The sequence below is a fragment of the Montipora capricornis genome, chromosome 2 (genome assembly GCF_036669925.1).
Source record: "Montipora capricornis isolate CH-2021 chromosome 2, ASM3666992v2, whole genome shotgun sequence".
Classification (NCBI taxonomy): Eukaryota; Metazoa; Cnidaria; class Anthozoa; order Scleractinia; family Acroporidae; genus Montipora; species Montipora capricornis.
This window is the reverse complement of record NC_090884.1, coordinates 48266413-48283217: the sequence shown is the minus strand read 5'-3', so window position 1 is coordinate 48283217 and position 16805 is coordinate 48266413. Positions and strand designations below refer to the sequence as shown.

General features: G+C 37.4%; 2 protein-coding genes and 1 long non-coding RNA gene across 5 annotated transcripts in view; 1 reads left to right on the top strand and 2 right to left on the bottom strand.

Annotated features, from left to right (window-relative positions):
- LOC138024842 (uncharacterized) overlaps nt 1–2537 on the bottom strand; it is a 6649-nt gene extending 4112 nt beyond the window's left edge. Inside the window, exons 1-2 of the long non-coding RNA XR_011127065.1 lie at nt 2441–2537; nt 751–877 (exon numbers count right to left, since the gene is read on the bottom strand). This is a non-coding gene — a long non-coding RNA (uncharacterized lncRNA). The remainder of the gene's footprint in view (nt 1–750; nt 878–2440) is intronic.
- Nucleotides 1682–9034, top strand: LOC138024817 (neuronal calcium sensor 1-like). Of its 2 annotated transcripts, XM_068872000.1 has the most exons (8): nt 1716–1893; nt 2100–2124; nt 2240–2288; nt 2502–2591; nt 4863–4941; nt 6292–6380; nt 6513–6590; nt 6962–9034. In XM_068872000.1, exons 1-8 carry the CDS (start codon nt 1830–1832, stop codon nt 7058–7060), a joined length of 573 nt encoding a protein of 190 aa, XP_068728101.1. In that variant the 5' UTR covers nt 1716–1829; the 3' UTR covers nt 7061–9034. The 2 variants fall into 2 exon arrangements, with proteins under 2 accessions (XP_068728096.1, XP_068728101.1); XM_068871995.1 differs by having other exon boundaries at nt 1682–1893; nt 6513–9034.
- LOC138024832 (BLOC-1-related complex subunit 7-like) lies at nt 4202–14930 on the bottom strand. 2 transcript variants are annotated; one of them, XM_068872013.1, is made up of 7 exons: nt 14772–14930; nt 14426–14488; nt 13065–13111; nt 12733–12753; nt 12211–12258; nt 11941–12011; nt 4202–7165 (listed from the first exon to the last, which is right to left on the bottom strand). In XM_068872013.1, exons 1-6 carry the CDS (start codon nt 14904–14906, stop codon nt 11981–11983), a joined length of 345 nt encoding a protein of 114 aa, XP_068728114.1. In that variant the 5' UTR covers nt 14907–14930; the 3' UTR covers nt 4202–7165; nt 11941–11980. The 2 variants fall into 2 exon arrangements, with proteins under 2 accessions (XP_068728114.1, XP_068728124.1); XM_068872023.1 differs by lacking the exon at nt 12733–12753.
- Nucleotides 14931–16805: the final 1875 nt, after the last annotated feature.

The following is a 16805-nucleotide window of genomic DNA, read 5'->3' as shown; positions in this document are numbered from 1 at the left end:
GAACGTTCTGATTCTTCCGACTCCGATTCCGTCGAGCTTATCACGGACTCCGCTTACGACTCCGATTCTGCCTAGGTCATAAGCGCTCTTACCGACTCCGACCCCGTCGCTAGCGAAAACCAGCCCTTCCAACTCCAAAAACAAGGAAGAAAAAAAAACATGAGGCGGTATTCATTCGTTTATGAGAGTGTGCCCAAGCAGTTAAATTTTTTTCCTTAAGAGTCTTCCGAATAGGAATTTTCTCACATACTCATCCTTCCGGCCGCAAAACCCTTCTCCAGTCCAAGCTCCCTTTGGTGTCAGTTACCGCGAGCAGGTGATTTTGCTAGTCAAAACAGATCTTTATCTCGCTGGAAACGATTAATTTCAAAATAGCGCTATTTACTAGGGACGAAATATTTTTTTTCCCTTAAAAAGCCCATTACAGTCACTTCCTAATATGATCAAGCTATTTACCGGTCATATATCTAGTACGATAACCTTGCTTATTAACATTACCATTTGCGAAAAAAAAAAAAAGAATGAATAGGGAGCTCAGTTTTTTTTGTATTTCCTTTTTTCGCAATCATGAATCGAAAACATCGAAAATAATCTGTCACTCGTGGTCTTTTCTCAAATAACCAACGCTGTAAACTACCAACCGCAAAGAACAATGGAGGATACTTGCCATTTCTGTTTTAACTTTAAAAAATGTTATTTACCATGAGTTCTGGTTACTTTTTTCGAGAAAAGTAGAATGACTCTAATTACCTGAGCCATTCAATTTCAAAGGAAAAGAGTCCTTTGACACACGACATGTTTCAAATGATATCTTTGACATCTTCCGCGTTTTGCAATTTGCCAGGTAATTCTTGGTTTTCACGTGACGTCATCAAAACTAAAAAAAATAAGGAATTATCAATCCTTTTGAGGTTATAGTTTAGTTAGCTATTAGAACAACTGAAGACTTGTCTTTTCTCAAATTTTCAGTTTGATAGGGTTTTTCGTCTTGTGATAAAGCAAGGTTGAAGTTCTAAGCTTTTGCGTGACACAATATTAAAATTGCGGTCGAGAATGCTATCACGTAGGTTAAAAAAGTGACTTATCCGCTGAGATTTTGCAATCTGAACAGTCCTTGTCTGCCTTGTGAGAGAATAAGTACTCACATAGATGTTTATGAGCCCTCAGAAGACGACTACTGGCTTTTTATAGCAAAACTCGATGACATATGTTTTTGTCAGCTTCCGGCCGCCATATTTGTGCCCTTGAGAGGGACACAAACATGGCGTCTCCATACAAAGCCTTATAAATTTGAGTAAAACATTTCTTCGAATATCTCCCGCACGAAACATCGCACAGACCTGAACCTTTGTGAGACTGTTTGAATATTCATCTTCTTTTATCTCTTTGACTCTTGAATTTATTTGTTAAATGGTTTTGATGAGGGTGTGACAGTGAAAACCGGCAATTGATCTCATAGCCGTGACGCAGTTTATCAAAATAATTTAATTTCAGAGCGCCGAAAAAGCCAGATAACATTGAAGAACTTAAAATCAGCATTGAGTCGACTTAAAGGCTTAAAATAGAGTCAATAAGGTACTGCGTAAATTCATCACAAATTTCTCCATACTTTTAACGGTATTTTTTCGAATTCGCACAGAAAAAGTGCCAAAATACGCGAGTGGTGTCGGTGCATGACAAGTTTCAACTCTCACACAAGGCTGTAACACAATCTCCCAAGTGACGTTGGTTGAAAAGTCACACATGAATAAATCTTGCACACTCTATTACTGTACAATGGGCGATCGGCCGGAACGACGTCTTGTAATTTATTCTTTGCCTTGACTGAAATGGGGCAGAAAAATTGTAAGCTGAAACCAGAATTGGTGCAAGAACTTGTGAACAAGACATATTGTAAGTCGAACATTTGTTTCCATGTTGTGTGATTGTCCGCAAACGATTCTCGCACACAGATATTATGTCATGGTACCAAAGAAACCGTGTGACATGCATGCTCAAACTCGGCGACGATATTAATTTGGAGTGCTGTGAATGTATTGTGCAGACTGACCATCAAGTGCCCCTATTAAGTTCTTTGTTGCTTTCGATATTTCTTTCAGTCACTGAAAAAGAACTACAACAATGGTAAGATTTTTCTCCGTAAAAATGCTGACAAATTTTGAACAGATGACTCTAAATTGCGCTTTGCTCTCTGTGGGAAGTATGAAGTGGTTAATTTGCAACTTGTTTTTCTCTCTAGGTATAAGGGATTCCTAAAGGACTGCCCGTCAGGCAATCTTAACGAGCTGGTAAGTAAATTTAGAAATTCTGTTTCAACGGAGATCGACCCGGCCCTGAAAAAAAAAATCCTTATTAATAGTAAATACAGCCTTCCAACCGTTCGTCTTTCAGGTTGTATTTATAAAATTAAATTATGTGGAGTTGAGATAAATTTAATTACCCTCGGCGGTATATCTGTTGATTGCAAAAACATCCTTGTTCTTGTTTGTCTTTCGCAACAGGAGTTCCAGAAAATCTACAAACAATTCTTTCCCTTCGGAGACCCGTCAAAGTTTGCGTCTTTCGTATTCAATGTGTTTGATGAAAATAAGGTAATTCAATTTTAAAGCGATATTCACTTTGAGGTCATGAACCTACTGCAGAGTAACAATGGAAAGGATGTTCTCGGAATTATTAAAGATCTTGGCTAGATGTTAAAAATACACAGCATAGCGAAGTAAACATGTAAATAATGAAAGCCCCTTTCTCCCTTGGGGATATCATTTATTCCCAACAACAGCAATTACTGTCCGAAGTTTTGCCTAATACTGGTCGCGGTGGCCCAACCTTGATGATCTATTCTTGAGAATTGTTCTACTTATATTAAAACATACTGTCTCGATGCTGGGACTTTAAGAAAAACATGATACCTTTTATCATTTAAGACTGTTTTAAAATGGGAGCTTGTATTGTTCTAACATTAATTACCGTTAATTTAAGCTTAAGAGCAAACAATAACTTTTTTTTCTCGTCCATTTCGTCAATCCATTTTAGGCAAATACTTATAAGCTGCAGGGAAAGTACTTCATCTTTAGACCTGTCAATTGGGAAAATGGGTACAAACGTGTATACCACACATACATGTATATTTGTGATTAACTCTAAAAGGAAAAGTCGAGTGTACATTAAAAAAGTCGTGGCATTTTTGACAGTTGTGTTTTTGCTGCCAAACGTATCCATGATCTATTGTCACAATAAAATACAACGCCAGTAACATCATTTATTTGCCGCGGGTATGTGAAAATTGTCAGGCAATTTCGAAATTTAATCCAACGACAGGTGGAATATATTATAATGTAGTTTTTGATGTCTTCCGTTGCAAAATGAATAAATTAAGAGGTTTACAACGAAAACACAAGGCAAATTTAACTGTTTGTTTTATAAGTCACGTTTACAATATGAGAATACAAGCAGAAGTATTGTACATATCACAATGACAACTCAATACTGCAAAGCCAATAATTTTCCAACTAAAGGAAATAATATTTGCATTTAGATGTATTGGAGAAAATTACCAAAAATGTCTAAGAGAAAAAAGGGAGATTGAATTTTCAATTTTTTCTCTGGAGGGACCATTTGGGATAATGGTTTACAGTTGCTCTATTGATCTGGCCCCCAAAAAAACTGTTGTATGTTAAAGCTGCAGGGAAAGTACTTCATCTTTAGACCTGTCAATTGGGAAAATGGGTACAAACGTGTATACCACACATACATAAAGGAAAAGTCGGGTGTACATTAAAAAAGTCGTGGCATTTTTGACAGTTGTGTTTTTGCTGCCAAACTTATCCATGATCTATTGTCACAATAAAATACAAAGCCAGTAACATCATTTATTTGCCGTGGGTGTGTGAAAATTGTCAGGCAATTTCAAAATTTAATCCAACGACAGGTGGAATATATTATAATGTAGTTTTAGATGTCTTTCGTTGCAAAATGAATAAATTAAGAGGTTTACAACGAAAACACAAGACCAGAAAAAAATCAGAAAAAAATCAGAACCAGAAAAAAACCAGAAACCAGAAAAAAATCACTTTTGAAATTCTGATTTTGAAAGTGTGTTTGCTTAACAGCTGACTCGCAAAACCGAAACTTTGACCCTGAACTTGATGGAAGTGTAAACCAGTGAATTGGGAAATGAAATATGCACATGATATATAACTATCTTCTGTGATATTTATTTATTTATTTATGAGCTTTACAATCACCTTAATATTTACATCAATATAGAGTGAAGACTAGTCAGCAGGTCAATAAGTTCTATACACAAACTTCCCTATATATAGTACCCAGAAAAACAAACTCCCAAAAACCGTGCAAACCTGTGGACTTCCACATGTTAGCGTTTCTTGTCTTGCTGTATCATATCTACCTGACACAAAAAGACCTCTGATAAGCCATGACCAACACCCACTCTGGACCCACGAAACTTTAGGTGAGTGCTTTATTAAACTAGAGTGCAGGAGGTTTTAAATGTAAGGAGTTCCAGTCTCTTTAATTTGCTGTCTACCTCCTTGTTTCTGTTAAGCATAGGTTATTCTTGGTTTTCATGCACATGACAAAGTGGTCAATACAATTTCTTTTTGAATAATTTGCATATTAATAACGTTTAGTTCCCCAGCAGAGTGACCGGTTATTGTTCTTGTCCACGTTCGGTGGTATGCACCAAAGCGGCTACCATGACGTCACATGCAAACCAACGATATTAATACCTAATTTCTTTAATCTTAGATTTTCAGGCCATGGCTCTCTGAATGTTTGGTCAAAAGTTTTTGTTTTAAGACTTTGGCTAAAAGTAATCTTATTCCAAATTATTTTTTGCCTAGGATGGGACAATTGAGTTCCGAGAGTTTATATGTGCTTTGTCGGTCACTTCAAGGGGAAGCATAGATGAAAAGCTTCAATGTAAGCATACTTTCTTGTTATTAAATCATTATCTACTTATTATATTGCAAGCAATTCTCAGGCTAACACTCTGATTGGCTGGTTTTGGTCGGGATTTTACAGTATGGACCATCACCAAGGAAACGGTCTGCTTCCTTATTTTTTCTCTCTCCCAGGAAATTCAAGTTGAGTGAAACACAAAAAGTTTTCAAGAAACAAAATTTAATTTTTTCATCACAACCATAGGCGTACGAGACGAGTTTTATGACTTTGAAGGATTGTAAACGAATGTTTCTTTCGTACATTTTGAGGGAGTAAAAAACGGATTTCAATAATCAAGCATTCGGGCACTGTGTGATTTTTTCGGGGCAAAAAGGACACCACCCCCCCAGGTCGGATCGTGCCCGTACGCCTATGATCACAACAGTACAATTATTGTAACAAGCAGAATTTAGTTTTACATGTAAAAGGTTACTGTTCAAAGTTCACTGATGGAAGACAAAGATTACAAACATTCACCAAATGGAGAAGTGTCTGATCACTGAAAGAAACAATGCCATATTATAGACAACTTAGGTCGTGTTCTATTGGGATCAACCGTTTCAACCGCAACTGATTTCGGTTGAAGCGGTTGAGGTTTCCCAATAGAACACTTTTCCAACCGTTTTCGGTTGAAATGTGGTAACTCCTGGGAGTAGTTGAGACTTCTCAGCGTTGACAAGTTGAGTCCCGAAACCAACATGGCAGGAGCCCGCGGCCGACTTTCAATGGCCGGCGTAAACGACAGCGGTTGCTGCCTTGCTTTTTCAACCGTTTCATCCAAGTTTGATGCCGGTTGAAAAAGTTGATCAACCAAACTAACTGAAAACGTTTTTTCCCAATAGAACACGAAAAAACCCAACCAACTAAAAACGGTTGATCCCAATAGAACACAACCTTACTAATAACCTCACTTGCTCAGGACTGTACTGAGGAATGCCATGACCCTGGGGCAATATTCCCCAATACAGCCCTCACACTCGCTTAGTAAGGGGCTTTTTTGATAAAATTATGTTAATGTCCTTCTGCAACAAAGGTTTAGCAAAAAATGGCCTGTTTTACAAAAACAAAATTATTCCCTCCTTCTTCCTACTTATTTCAAGGTACTGTGTTTTATTAATCATACTAACTTGCTGATTATGGTATTCAGAACCATTGTCACTAACTGCTGCAAGCATTTTTGTGCCAAGTGACCAGTCCCTTCACTTTTAGCATAATTTAATTGCCCTCATGTACATCTTTCCATCCCTTACTTCTGCAATTATCACAGGCTACAGTATAGCTCTAGAAAACTGCTCTATGTATTGAAAGCTGTTGTTTCTTTTCTGTCAGGGGCTTTCAAATTATATGATTTGGATAACGATGGCTTCATAACCAAAGAGGAAATGTTGCACATCGTCGATTCTATCTACAAGATGGTGGTATGTGACTTATGTAAGGCAGTGACTGATGCTATTGAAGATGACACAGTGTAGTTCATTGTAGAAGCAATAGTAATTATTAGTTTGCCATAAAAGTAATAATGATATTATTACATGTGTCTTCCATGACAGGCTAGCATGGTGAAATTACCAGAGGATGAGGATACCCCAGAAAAGAGGGTCAATAGAATCTTTAATCAAATGGATATGGTAATATGTGAACTTTGTATGCACTTTATAATTAAAATTTACCATTGTTTAAGAAAATTTCATCTGATGTTTCTGTTAGATACCCTTGTGATAAATGAATCATCATTACAGTATTAAATACAGCTAATAATAGTAATAATAAATGAATTAATATTGTGGCAGCTGTGCCCCACCAATGACCCAGTACCATGGTTTCTGAGAGAGATTGGTCTTAGATTATTCAGATGATGGGGACAACTCGGTTGACATTAAACCACATTTTGATGCCCTATCCAGCACTACCAGTTTTTTCGGGGTCAAGTGTTATGGAAAACACACATACCAGACCTGTACATGTTAATAGACCTTGTTTTGTGTAATTTATACTGTAGAATGCTGATGGTAAGTTATCAATGGAAGAGTTCCGCGAGGGATCCAAGTCTGATCCATCAATTGTTCAAGCTCTGTCACTTTATGATGGCCTTGTATGAAGTGATCCTCTGTCACTTTCTCCACACCAGACTTGCACAACAGACTGACCACATTTAACTAGAAGGAAAAATCATCTCCCCATGGCTTCTGGTGTCATCTTAAACCTAAAGAATAAGATTGAGGTTCTGGTTCAAAGTGTATAGGACAGATTTTTCTTTATTTACTCAATCGAAACATCGTGGTTTTCCGTGTGGCCTTTAACGTTTTAAAATCGGAATTTTTACTTCCAGGGGGTAAAAATATCATGCTAGCAAGGAGACTGGGAATAGCCGAACTGTGATGTTAATACCAGGAAGGAAAATTTCCTGGGCCCAAATTTTCCTTTCTTTCAGATTGAGAAGTTGCTGAAACTTCTCCTGAGATGCATTATATACATATTTGGTTGCAATTCTGGAAAATACAAAAGAATAAAATTTTCCATCCCTAAAATTCCCTACGCTCCTGTATTGACACCACTGGTCTGCTATTCCCAGTCTCTTTACGAGCACAGTTTTGTACCCTACTAGTAGTTGAAATTCAGATTTTTAAAAGGCTGATAGGCACAGAATGAAAATCAGTACAGAATTTTTGGGGTTGTTTATATTTCAGAAAACCATGATGTTTTCATTGAGTAAATAAAGAAAACAGCAACTCAAACACATTGAATAATCTTAATAAAAGAATACTTTATTTTTGCCCATTTTATTTATCCCTAACAATCACTCTTGCCACAGACAAAGAAGGTGAAAAGGGGGAATTAACCATTCAAGAGGAAAATGTTGTTTAAAAGTTCATTTTGTAGCTTCAACTCTTCCAGTTTGTTCAGTTTTAAACAGTGCATTTTAGGTACTGGAATTGACTTTCCTAGGACAATTTTTCCCACAGTAATAATGTTCTGTGAAATTGGCTCTTGACATTAATTATTTGGGAAACAGTTACTATACAAATTACATGTAAGTACTGCATACGTAATTAGGAAATTGCCTGCAGTCCTTAAATTATTGGCCTGTGAAGAAAGAATTAAGAAACCATCTGTCAGATGTAGTTTAGACTTTCAAAAATCTGGCTAACTGTGGGCAACAAATAGCAGAGGAATAGACCATATTCATAAATGGCGACCAAGAAATTATCCTTTTGTCTTTATGCTAATCATCCTGACTTGCCTCGTTTTCACGAACAAAATTCAAAATAATTTTTGCTCCAAGTTGAGACTATTGAGATGATTAGCACAAAAACAAAATAGGTTGTATCACGAAAAACACTGGAGAGTTTTATGTTTTCATGCCGTTGCTCCAAGGCTGTTGCCTAACAGGAGCCCGGTAGCCTGGGGCTCCCAAAGAATAGCTCTGGGCTCCTTAATTTTTCACAGCAACGCCTTTCACTTCATATGTTGGGCTCCTAAGTTCTCAGCGTTTAGCTCTGAGGGCACCTTTAAAATTTTCTTAGGCAGCAGCCTTGTGCTCTGTTTTTTTTTTCAGTATTGCAACGTTTCCCATTAATTTTTCGCAGGCTCTTGTTTTCTTGGGGCTGATGGGCAGAAGGAATTGAGGCCTTTGTAATTTTCTTGGTGGAAACTCACTTTCGTTTAACTAGCAGACAAAATTGTAGTTTCTGACCATTGCTTGAGACCCAAACCAGGGTCAGTAGTATCTTTTCCTCCTGCTGTCACAGCCCAGGAAATACAAACAAAATATTAGGCCTCTGATAGAAGTGAAGGGAAATTTCACCTTGTCACAAATATAATTATTTGTGTACTACATAGACTTGATAGACAATTTAGCTGTGATTTTGGAAAGTGGCCAAAAAGCAAGCATAGTCAATTTTACACATTTTTGTCTGTTCTGCATCATTTCTCAGTCCTTTAGCATAGTAATGGTTTACATTACTTGTTTATTGTAATAATAATAGTTTAATGATTAATATATTTTTGTATAGAAATGCAATGAGGACTCAAAGAGATTTAAATGCATCAATAAATGAAGTTAAATGTTGAGTTTTTAGAGTATCATCATGCAGCAACGATAGTCTAGCCTGATTCTCAAATGGTTTGCATCCCCCACAGTCACAAGCAACCAGTGTCATCTGACGTGAGGCTAGTGGATGTATGGAAATTATACATTTTGACAAGGGGTTTAAACAGAGCCTGGATTTTTGGGGATGGGCTTAACATAAAATAATTTAACTCCTGCAAACCAACATCTTGCATTTTTGACTCTCACCATCCTATTTGCCACAAGAAATCCCAGCTGACACTGAATTTGCCCAAAAAGTTGGAGTGTGTTCTAGTTACAGTGATCCTATGTTAGGGAACGACAATTTTTATGTTACTGATGTCTTAAGCTAAAAGATTAATCAGCGTTCCTGGCGTGTAACTCTGAAAGTACGTAGACGATATTACCATCTCGGAGTAGAGGTAAAGAACCAAACAAGCAGGATTCAAGCAGCTGTAGATGAACTTTGTGACAAAACTCAGGCAGATACATGTAAGTTCCAACTTACCGAAATCAAATGTAAAGAACTGGATAGATTTCTCTGAGTCAGACAAGGGCTTCAATTTGGTTAATGTAAATGATACGAATCTCGAGGTAGTCAACCATGCTAAGCTCCTAGGACTGAATTTAAAGTGCCTATGAAGTAAAATTTTTTTTTTGCATAATTGTGTAGCTTATTATGTCCTTATTATGGAATGACAAAAGAAATTTCAAGAAAAGAAAAATAAAACTGCTTTTTTGTTGCTCAAAGTCCCTGAATTAGACGTAATCGGTGTCTCCGGAAACTGAGAACGAGTTTGGCACTGATGACGTAGTTGGTGGTTCCAGCTCTTTGTTTACACATGGTTTTGTGTGCTGTAGAGTGAAGATCTCTCTGCCAAACTACTGTTTCCTTTGATTTCCCGGGCTTAAACGCAACTATGTCTGATAGTGACGATCAGATATCATCTTAGATCTTCAATGGAACATTCAAATCTAAAGCAGCATCTAGGCTGTACTTTCTGAGACAACTTAAACAATCCAAAGTAGCTAGCAACGAACTGACTCAATTCTACATTACTTGTATAAGACCAGTGACCCAAAATGCTTGTCAAGTCTATCACAATAGCCTGCCTAATTATCTTAGTAATGACCTTGAGCGACTCCAGAAACATGCAATGCACATTAACCACCCAGAGCAATGAAGCTGGCCTTCAACCGCTTTCTGAAAGGCTCCAGAGCATTGTGTCAGAGTTCTTTGAACAGATCGCTAAAGATAAGAATCACAGACTCCACCCTCTTCTCCTGGAGGAGAAAGCCATTATAATCTTAGAATGTGAACTCTAAGTTTGCACTACCTAAATGTAAAACGAAGCATTGTCAATCTAGTTTCATTAATCACAATTCAAGATTTTACAATTATTACTCGTAATTTTTACATGTACTATACATGTATAATTATCTAGGATTTTAGGTCTTTTACATATTTACATTTTTATATGTTATCATAGTTACTGTAATTTTAATTGTAAGCAAGTATATTTCTGTCTCTGACTGCAAATCTATCTATCTATCTATCTATCTATCTATCTATCTATCTATCTATCTATCTATCTAATGACCACTCAATGCCTTTTCTCTGCAAAGGTTTAAAACCTGAGTTGTTCCTTCTTCAATCTTGTCACTCTTTTGGAGACAAGAACTGGGTTAATGGCAGGAGCTTTTCTGAAATCCTTTACATCCTAGGGGTTACTGAGCCCATCAACTGAAGACAATTTGGTGTGACCACAATACTAATGTTGCCAAAAAAGCCTTTCTTATTAAAGTGAAATCATATTTTTGCCAAACCTACACTGTATCATTGAACACCAAACTGACTCAACATGTTACTATTTACTCTATAACTATTGCAATGATGATTCGTGAAAATGGATAAAATTGTGTACATTGGACAAAACCTAATGCCTGCTTTATAGATGTTTAAAAGAGCATCAAAAAGCAGTTTTCTTTGAAAAAAGGACTACTCTACCTTGTCAGAAGGTGCTTGCCAAAACAACCATGCAACAAGAATGTTGTTTTGGATTGCCACCAACTACATGCCACCATGTACATACGTACATGCAATATTTTAGACATTTCCACCAAGGCCTTCAATTTGGAAGTTTGGCCTATTAAAGTGCTCCTGGTAAACTAGATTGTTTTTCCCAATATACATGTACAGTGTACACTGCAAATCTCTCCAACATCCAAAACAAACATGTGTATGTCACCATTGTTACCCAGAATTTCGCTTTTTCTGTGCCCTGCAAGCCATGTAAACTTGGCAGAAAACTACATGTAGCAGTCATTTGGACCCACGAACACGATGTGAGATGCATTGGGTCTATTCTTGATTTTACATCACAAACTGCTTTGCACTCCAGCCTGTTTTCATAGATTGAAATGTTGCATTGCAAAGCAGTTTGTGGCACAAAATCAAGAGTTGAACCATTCCTCTCACATGGGTCCAAATTATTGCTAGATCAAGATAACATTGTGCCTCTTGCCCACCAGATAAAAAGCGATTCAAACTTTGAGGTAAGAATTGTCAAACATGTTTGCTTTTGGTGGGGAGATCAATATTGTAGACTGAAAATATTTGACATGCACTTTAAATATTTCTGCCCATGCTACTACAAACCATAATAATGACAGCCTTTTACCTCAAGTATAGACTAATCAATGGGTATAAAAGAATACCTTCATCATTATTCGAACAAGACTAGCAAAAACATAAAGAAGCAATCCCAAGCATGGAAAAACCTTTCAATCCTTGCCAATAGCAGGTCATGCGCACAAATTAAGCAAATTGGAGGATTGGACAATCCTCAAGATCATGAAAGAATATTAAATAGGTTTCACCAGAGATGATCAATCAATTAATAACTTACACGTAATAATAAGAGTACATTTGCTGAATTTGTTGTTCCCTCACTCTCGATCTGCCTTTCTACTATGTCTCCTGAAAGAAGTCACAAAAAAACAACAGTGCACTGTAGCACTTAACAGAATGACTTTTTAATCAACAGGTTCTTTTGGATGAAGGATTGTACATGATTTGTACTACCCCTTTCCTAATGTTGCCAATTATTAATATTTGTTACTGAATAATGTACTGTAAAAAATCACGTCTGGCGATCATTAAGGATTAAGCAACTCACCTCCACACTGGGTCTAACTGTTTGTTGATTTTGCTGACCACTTGCAGACTGCAAAGACAAAAATAACATCTGAAAAACTGTTTTCAAAACTAATGTATACAGTTTTGCAGGCTGGAAGGGAGGGTTTTTGGTTTCAGACGTGTTAATTAACCTACACAATGTTGGGTACAAAAAGGGCCAAAGAAAGGAAAGGTATAGAAAACCATCTCATTGTCACTTCTCTCTCTCATTATAAGGTGACCTGCATGATAAAATTCTTCCATGAAAATATTACAATGCATACAGCTGTATATTTGAAGTCTGGGTTACAGATGACAAGGGGAAGGGGTCCTTGCACTTATCCGGACAACTTGAACTTAAATAGAGCAATGATGTGATGATTACTTCTCCCTTTCGTCAAGATTCTCCCAATCCATTAGGTACCATAGGATATCCTGTGACACACCAACCACAGGATTGCCAACACATAAGCAAGACTAGCTTACAAAAGTACATTTAGCTTTGGATCTACAGTTTACATACCTGTGTTGAATATCTCTAAACCTAAAAGGGAAAAAGTCATAAATAGGCCACTTTCAAAAATACCATAATACTCTTTGTTTGCCTTGCAAAATTTTGCATAAGCATTGTTTCCACTTTCTCTTGGGACTTAAAAATGGTCCTAAGAGAAAACAAAGAAAATGCTTGTACTAAATTTTAGAGGGGCTGCAAACAAAGAGTATTAGAGTATTTTTGAAAGTGGCCTAGCTTAATTGGCTTGGTGAGATAAAGGTACGTTCATGCAATAATGGTACTGTATGTTGATAGTTGATTCAGCAACATTCCAGACATGATTTTGGAAAAAGAAAACTTACTGAGGCTCCATAATGTGCATTATGATCTTTGTGGATTCTTTGAGACACTGTAAAAGATTTTGAAAATCATGATAAATTTAACATAATTTTAGACTGATTCATTAAGTGAATTATAGGGATGCAGTTACAGAATAGTTGCAATACAATGTATTTCATCATAGCCTTACTGACTAGATGAACTTATTTGTGGTACTTGCGTACTGCTGGTTTTAAATTACGTGCCTACATGTAAAATGTAAGCACTGACGAGAGGTAGTACTGACTCAGTGGCTTAAATAAGCACCGACGGAAGACAAAAATTGTCAGCTAGATGTACATGTACCTCATTCCGAGAAGCCAGCTACTTTTTTCCCTAAACTGAACCAAATCAAAGACCAGAGATTAAACCTCTTTTTGTCAACAACAACATGATCGAAGCTGTCTAAACATGATCATCAATTTTGCTTTTGAAATGTGGAGTTTGGGAGTGTACTTTTAAACATTTCCATACCCCAAGACAAACCAAGACAAAGGATCCGTCATACAGGCCCCTGGCCTCTTGTTGATACAGTTGGTTATCAATCTACTCAAACCAGTCGCCAAGTTCAAATTTTATTGAGACCCCTCCAGACTGCTTGCAATCTCAACCCCAGTGCCCGGTTGTTCGAAAGCAGATTAACGGTACCTTAATCCAGGATTAGCATAAACTTTTGTGTCATGTTTTCAACTTTTTGGTGAAAGTTCCCTTTGCTTGTTTTTGTTTTTCAAGATTGACTTCTTCTAATGTAAAGTTTTACCCAATATCAGCCTTGAACAGCATTTGGGAGTAGAGAATAAAACTCCTTTGTTAATTTTTAACCTGAGATTAGCATTAATCGGCTTTTGAACAACTGGCCCCACAACTCTTCTCTTGACTAAGGGAGAGAAGAGCTCTGGGGAACCCTGAAACAAAGTGTCTGCATGGTCATTGGTTTTCGTGAAGAACAATCAAAAGCGTCTCTAATTGGTGCATTCATGTTAGCATGAGGAGTGAGCAGGTGACATAAAGTTCAAATAGCCTATTTTGGGCTATAAGAACCCTACGGCCCATGTTCTCCCACAAAGACTTTCCCAGAGCCTTGGGTCGATCCAAGGATCTGGTGACGAGATTGGACTGCTTCAGAGGTTAGAGTTCCTTTCAGTTTGATGCCAAGTAGTTAGCACAAAGAAACGAAATCTTTTGATTGATCGCCATTATGGCAATTCAAATGCAGTTTGAATACCAAGCGATTGACTGTGCAATCTGATCTGGCCGCATTCTTGATTGATTGCAGAAATAGTGCCAACGAGCTACTTGACTAACTGCATCCATAATTTGGAAAAATATTTAATCTAAATCGTACCTCATGTGAATTCAAGAGAGCACGTTCCTGATTGACAAACTGCTTTGTTGTCTGAGCCAGGATCTGATGATTTAAAAAAATTAAAGTACACAAGTTATAAGCTTACAGTTCCTTTCTGTACATCGAAGATTTAATTTGGGATGCCAGAATCTGTGCGACAGAGATGACTTTGCATTTGAACAGATCAATTTGTAAATAACTAGCAAACTCTGTAAGTTATAAAAACTTTAACATTTGTATTCTTTCAAAAAAAGTTAGTTTTTCTAGTTGCGACAATATGAACAACAATTAGCATTTTAAACGGAAAGTGAATGGTTTGTAAAAAAATCATTTCAGTATCAACAACCTCATGAGATCGAGAGCTTTTCAACAGCTGCTGAGCTAGCCTCCCTGTTTCCGTTACATTTATGTGGACTTTCTCCAGTAAACGTTCTCTAAACTCCATGTTCGGACGCATTCGATTACTTGAATCCGCCTCCATTTTGGATTTACAAATAAGGGATAGATACATGGTGGACCTTCGATTTCCTACTGCCATCCGCTGTCAAGCTGCAAATGTAGGCACCTCATCCCCAGGGTTTCCCCCGTTGAAGAAAAATATAAACACGTGATGTCCTCAAGGGAATTTTGAAATGCTGATAGCTGTCATCATTTTTTATTCTAAAGCCCTGGCCAAACTATCGAGCAAAGTTGGATTCAACGCTCCAACTTTGCTCCATCCAACATTGTTCGACCGTTTGGCTACCCATGTTGGATGATGTTCGTCCAACATTTTTTGTTCGATCAAGTGTTGGATGGAGTTTGCTTTTGATCAAACATTACGACCAACAATTCTGCCTGACGCAACAATGTTGCAGTGTTTTGCCGCTCTTCCAACAAGGTTGTGTCCTGAATCGAGTTACGTTCGCACTGCTAGCCAATCACGAATCGCTATTTTATTTTCAAGCCTAGGCTTCTTGCATTATTTTCAACAAAGATGGCGGACAAGGATCAACAGCCAGAAACCTTGATCAGCGAGTATGAAGCAAGGCCATGTCTTTGGGACACTCTCAGTCGCCTTAATCACTAACACTGTCTTTGGAGATTTCTGGTTCAATAGAGTTTACAATTTCTGCAAATTGATCCGAGCTCACTCTCATCATCTCCAACGCGCATATGTATCTTGAAGTGAACATACCCTTTTCTATAGGAAAAGAAAACAAACAGCGGTTACAAACATTTTCATTTTATACTTGACGTTTCGTATGTTGCAGCATACATCATCAGAAGTGACGGTTAAAACTGTTACACAGAATTTTAAAAAACTAGAGCTTGGAACTGGTGACTAGTTAAAAAGTGTGATAACAAAATCGTAACTTCCGGTAGACGATTCTTCCGGAAGAAATTAATAAAGAAAAAGCTTCTCACTACCAAAGTTTTCATTGAGAGAGGGTTTTAAATCACTGATTAATAATTACTTTCCAGTTGCGAGGATTTCAAAATGGTCCCATTTGATGTTATGACCGGTAGAAATTGTATGGTCTGCAACAGCAGACACAAGTCGGCCACGCCTCATTTTATACTTGACGTTTCGTATGTTGCAGCATACATCATCAGAAGTGACGGTTAAAACTGTTACACAGAATTTTAAAAAACTAGAGGGAGGAACTGGTGACTAGTCGGCCACGCCTCTGCTGTTGCAGACCATACAATTTCTACCGGTCATAACATCAAATGGGACCATTTTGAAATCCTCGCAACTGGAAAGTCCGACTTGCAGTGTAAAATTAAAGAAACGCTATTAATCAGTGATTTAAAACCCTCTCTCAATGAAAACATTGGTAGTGAGAAGCTTTTTCTTTATTAATTTCTTCCGGAAGAATCGTCTACCGGAAGTTACGATTTTGTTATCACACTTTTTAACTAGTCACCAGTTCCTCCCTCTAGTTTTTTAAAATTCTGTGTAACAGTTTTAACCGTCACTTCTGATGATGTATGCTGCAACATACGAAACGTCAAGTATAAAATGAAAATGTTTGTAACCGCTGTTTGTTTTCTTTTCCTATTGAAATTGAAATGGCCAAAGGACAAAAGTATTTATGATGATACCCTTTTCTACACGCTCTCTTAACCACTTTTGGTTTTCCTCGTGTAAATCCATCATTTCAGTCCTCAAACAGCTTCAGTAGCACAAACGGCACGAGCGGTTTTCGTTTCAGTGTTAGCGCCATACTTATAAATTTGGCGCGAACTTGAACTTGAATGTTTCATCAAGCAATGTTGGATAGTGTTTTGCCACTACCTCAACATTTACATCCAACAATGGTGCATGTGGAATCCAACTTTGTTCGATAGTTTGGCCAGGGCTTAAGAGGAAATGGATTATTCCGGCGATAGCCGT

Coding starts and splice junctions, on each gene's coding strand:
- LOC138024817 (XM_068871995.1), top strand. CDS start 1,830: ATGGGGCAGAAAAATTGTAAGCTGAAACCAGAATTGGTGCAAGAACTT. Junction 2,125..2,239: donor GAAAAAGAACTACAACAATG/GTAAGATTTTTC, acceptor TTTTCTCTCTAG/GTATAAGGGATTCCTAAAGG. Junction 6,381..6,512: donor ATTCTATCTACAAGATGGTG/GTATGTGACTTA, acceptor CTTCCATGACAG/GCTAGCATGGTGAAATTACC.
- LOC138024832 (XM_068872013.1), bottom strand. CDS start 14,906: ATGGAGGCGGATTCAAGTAATCGAATGCGTCCGAACATGGAGTTTAGA. Junction 12,754..13,064: donor ATGCACATTATGGAGCCTCA/GTAAGTTTTCTT, acceptor TTTCCCTTTTAG/GTTTAGAGATATTCAACACA. Junction 12,012..12,210: donor CAGTTAGACCCAGTGTGGAG/GTGAGTTGCTTA, acceptor GACTTCTTTCAG/GAGACATAGTAGAAAGGCAG.